We start from the raw sequence: 4,450 nt of genomic DNA on the forward strand, positions 1-4,450 counted from the left end.
TTCATTATTTCTAAAATCCTTTTTTATAGAGCCAAGTCAAATAATCAGCTCAAAATAATATCGGTAAGTACTTGATTCATACATCCAATTTTTGGTTCAGAAAGGTTCAGAAAAAAGTGACGTTTTTCCAAACAAAAATTGGATGTATGGATCAAACATTTACCGATATTATTTTGTGCAGTTTCTTACCTAGTTCCATAAAAAGATTGTTTCAAAATTTGAATGGATCAGATCATCTGTTGTAGGTGGGTCCCACGGGCTCATTTGTACACGTGTCATGTGTGCAATCGGTTCGTTTTCCATACTTTAATTTCCCTAAAGAAATATATAATATTAACGTTACATGTTATTGATTTTTTTTCAGTATCTGATTTCATTGCGCACATATATGACACGTGTCAAGATATATTTTTTATTTGTAGAAATTCGAGGTGTTGTTTTTTGTTTTTTGCGACAATAATCAATAAGATGTTAGTGATCAGTTTAGTTATAATGGGAATCAAACTCCTTCTCTATGAGGACTCAAAAGCAAGACTTCTATCTTAAGAGAGAGAGTAATGAATCAACCACACTCGATAGTGTTACTTGTGAGGTCTGAGAAACTTTTTTGTACACTGGGGACATCAACACCGTACTATTGGTATCCCCTCCGGTCCGTTTTCAAATATTCGGTCATTTTTCGATTACACTTGGATGATCAATTCCGTTTATTTTGTAGAGTTTGGCAAGAACCTTAAATATACCAAAAATCATGTTTATCGGATTTTTGTATATACATGATCGGCAGACATGAAAATTGAAGAAAATCAAAATTGGATCCAAAATCACATTGAATCGGAACCTAGTTTTGTTTTTTGTTTTTGTTTTTGTTTTTTGCAATTTTCACTCATGCAAATCATGTATTTATTAAAGTCCAATGAACATGAATTTTGATATGATTATGGTTCTCGTCAAACTCTACAAAGTGAAAGAAATTGATCATCCAAGTGTGATCGGAATTTGACCAAAAAATTAAAACGAACTGAAGAGGATACCAAGGGTGTTGGTATCTCCGGTATACTAAAAAGTTTCTCGCGAGGTCTACATGAAGGAAACACACTAAAAGATCTTCTACTTGTACTTCTTGTACTACATATAGTAGTACCTACTCAAAGTTGTGCACATGTGTACTTCATGTTGTGTACTTGGTACAATCTGCATATTCCAATTGTAATTTGTATTCTAGATTTGGATTCTTTCAAAGGAGAAATTATGAAATGCTCTTGGAGCTAATTTTGTTGTGATTGGTGAATCTGACTTTTCTAGTGGTGTTTTAGGGGACAAATTGACATGTGAAGTAATATGAGCGGGGTGAAGCATTGCTCCAAGAACATTTAATAACCTCTCAATTCAAAGGGATAACTTTGATTCTTAACATGGTATGTTAAACTCTCCATTAATTTTGTGTACATTTTTTTGAGATTAAGCATTCATCATAGTGAAACGAATTTAAAAAGTAAAAAAAATTATGACCAAAACCATACACTTTTCTAAGGAAAAAAAAAATCCCAAATAGATAAATTTGAGTAACTATTTTTATCTTTTTTTGATTATCATTTTTATTTACTTTTCTGAAAACTCCCATCGAGATGAATCAGGAAAAAGATAACCAAACAAAATTCGCTAACAACTGCAATAAATCACTATTTAATACTAAGATAAACTAAGTTTTTCTTTGAATTACAAGACCTTTGCTACTAGGACAAAATGTATGAAAATCGTGGGAGAGTAAATTCCTTTGTGATTTATTTTGTACATAAAATATGACCCCAAAAGAAAAAAATCTACACATAAATGACAAACAACATTGACCCAATTGTGTTTACATGGTGAAACAACTCCCATTGCTACTTCTAACAGCAACCACTTTCACCGCCGGAGCAGTTCTGGTGAACCCAACTCCCTCCCACCTCCGGCGACCTACCGGCCTCGGCAAGTCCTCCGGCACGACGGTTTCGAGCGAATTCACCCGCCACGGCGGGCACGCTCTCTTGTCGCTCCATCTATTTCCCTTCTCGTTTGATTGAACAATTTGATGCATATTTTGACCAGCAATTGCTATGCCGTCTCCACTGCCCATTGAATTGTCCATTTCAAGCCCGATGATGAGGCACGCCAGCCCCATTACGCATTGGCCTTTCAGTGATCTCTCTTTCTTCGGCCTGAACAAAATCAATGGCATTAACTATCAATTGAAAAGTCACAACAACAAATCCAAACATAGATGTACCATCCGATACACGTGAATCATACAAATTAATGAGAGCCCATGTACATCAGACGGTGCCGGACACAGTTGTGTTCGAATCTACACACAAAAATGTCTGTGTGGCATTGCTTGACAACAAACTAATGGCACACGAGGTTTTCTGTTCCAAAGGTTACAATTGAGAGTGCATAAAGACAGAACATTAATTGGTATTTAGTTCGTTGTAGAAGTTTTTTTTTTTGGATAAAACAATTATTTCCAACGCTCTCTCCAATGGGGTAAGTCCCATGCGTGTACAGGTCCAACCTAATATGAGAGTAGCATCACAAACAACCGTCACATCTAAAACTTTCTGAAAAAGTATGACATATTGTGCGAAAAGATATTTGAGTGAGGGTTGGTGACTTACCATGTGACTTGGGTTGTCTTGTGGGGGGATGATGGGGTGGAAAGAGGAGGTGGAGGGGAGATGTTGAGGCAATAATTGATTGTTATGCCCATTCTCTCTCTCCTTCCCTAGTTTGTTTCCTCTCTCTCTCTAGGAGTTGCAACTATAAGACATTTGGGCGTGCATGACACATATATAGATTGATATTCAGTGCGCAGGTTATGGGAATAGTTTGAATTTTTTTTGGGTAAATTTCACTTACACCCCTTGAGGTTTTTTTCTTAATAAAAATGCCCCATCATGTATGAGAAACAACAATAACCCTCCTACAGTTTCAATATTCATTTCACCGACATCTCAAACAACAACTGTTAGACTGAACACGTGATGTAATCAACAAAAAGTGTAAAAACATAAAGAATAAAAAATTTCAATTCTCAATTTTTTGGACCCAAAATTAATAAATTTATAGTTTCTGATGTAGGACAAAAAATGGAGAGTTTTTGAATTTTATTTTTATTGTTTTATGACTAGGAATATTTTCGTTTAGGTTAGAATTATTAACATTCCGTATTCGGTTTGATTTTGATTTCCACCTTTATTAGGATTCTTGGTCTACAAGAATTGGAGTAGAATTTTATTTTAATTAATTAGGAAATATCTTTTCTTTAATGCCGCTTGTCATTGGCATTATTTAGGATTTCTAGGGTCATGGTCTTATAAAAAGGGGTATAACCTATTCAACTTTTACGCTGCATCAGTTTCTTTCTTACTAAACGGTTTTCAATGAGTAAAAAAATAAAGGACTACTAGTATTATTCATTTTGATAAAAATTGCTCTTTCACTAGGTAAAACAAAGTCATTTTATTTCAGAATAAGTGAGAGTTGATAATTTCTCTCAATTTTTATTATAAAAAATGGTGAATTTATCAATGGAAGCCACTTTTGGTTGATTCCACACGTGTTGGTCGAACTGTTGTTGATTGGAGCACTGTCGATAAAATAAAAATTGAGCGCAAATGTATTTATTATGTAAGGGGTATCTCTCATTAAGAAAAACCTCAAGGGCTGTCAATGAAATTTACCTTCTTACTTTCTGTTTTCTGTTTTCGTTTTTTCTTGGTCGTGGAAAAATAGTTGGTCAGTTTGGGGTTGCTAATTAGACAAGGACCTCAACGGTGGCTCAAACTGGACTTGTAACACGTGGGTGGGGTTGGACCCCCCAATAGTCCAATGATCTTTGCTTGCCGTCTTCCAACACCTTTTCTTAGGTAGATGCGTGTTGTGTTGATTCTCCTTCCCACATCAGCGGGAGTCAAATACTCTGTACGGGCGGCGCTGATTAACGAGAGTCTACCAGTATTGTTGCATATTTTTCGTAAAAATAGTAGGAGAAAGCTCAAGTGTAAAGTCATGCTTTTGAACTGAATTTTGTTTTTTAAGGATAAAAAGAGTAAAGACTTGATTCCCTTATCTTGTGATTTTTAAATGAAAGTCATTGAGATATTATTTTTATAATATGGGAGAAAATGAGCTTCAACTTGATGCAGATGATGGTTCTCCAGGTTCTTCAATCGCCTACATGAGAGTTTCAACAACGATGCTATTTTTGCAGTTTTTATTTTTGTCTACGACATGTTTTTTTGTTTGCTTGGACTTTGGGTACTTTATATCAACTGTTTTTTTTTATCAATATAATTGCAGTTTCTACTTCCTATAAAATAGAAGCAGCACAAGTTGCAATGGTAATGTGGTAAGCGCGAAAATCAATTTTCCGAATGAAATACCAACACAAAAACAATTAGTGGGACTT

General features: G+C 35.0%; 1 protein-coding gene across 1 annotated transcript; it reads right to left on the reverse strand.

Annotated features, from left to right (window-relative positions):
* Positions 1-1,747: 1,747 nt before the first annotated feature.
* LOC131315598 (protein CHLOROPLAST VESICULATION) lies at positions 1,748-2,804 on the reverse strand. Its single transcript, XM_058344759.1, has 2 exons — positions 2,658-2,804; positions 1,748-2,201 (listed from the first exon to the last, which is right to left on the reverse strand). The coding sequence occupies exons 1-2, from the start codon at positions 2,747-2,749 to the stop codon at positions 1,862-1,864; spliced, it is 432 nt and encodes a 143-aa protein (XP_058200742.1). The 5' UTR covers positions 2,750-2,804; the 3' UTR covers positions 1,748-1,861.
* Positions 2,805-4,450: the final 1,646 nt, after the last annotated feature.

The sequence above is a fragment of the Rhododendron vialii genome, chromosome 2a (genome assembly GCF_030253575.1).
Source record: "Rhododendron vialii isolate Sample 1 chromosome 2a, ASM3025357v1".
NCBI lineage: Eukaryota > Viridiplantae > Streptophyta > Magnoliopsida > Ericales > Ericaceae > Rhododendron > Rhododendron vialii.

What these genes read in the sequence shown, in the direction of transcription:
- LOC131315598 (XM_058344759.1), bottom strand. Translation starts at nt 2,749, where the DNA reads ATGGGCATAACAATCAATTATTGCCTCAACATCTCCCCTCCACCTCCT. An exon ending in AAGACAACCCAAGTCACATG is followed by an intron (nt 2,202 to 2,657) that starts GTAAGTCACCAA and finishes GATTTTGTTCAG; the next exon opens with GCCGAAGAAAGAGAGATCAC.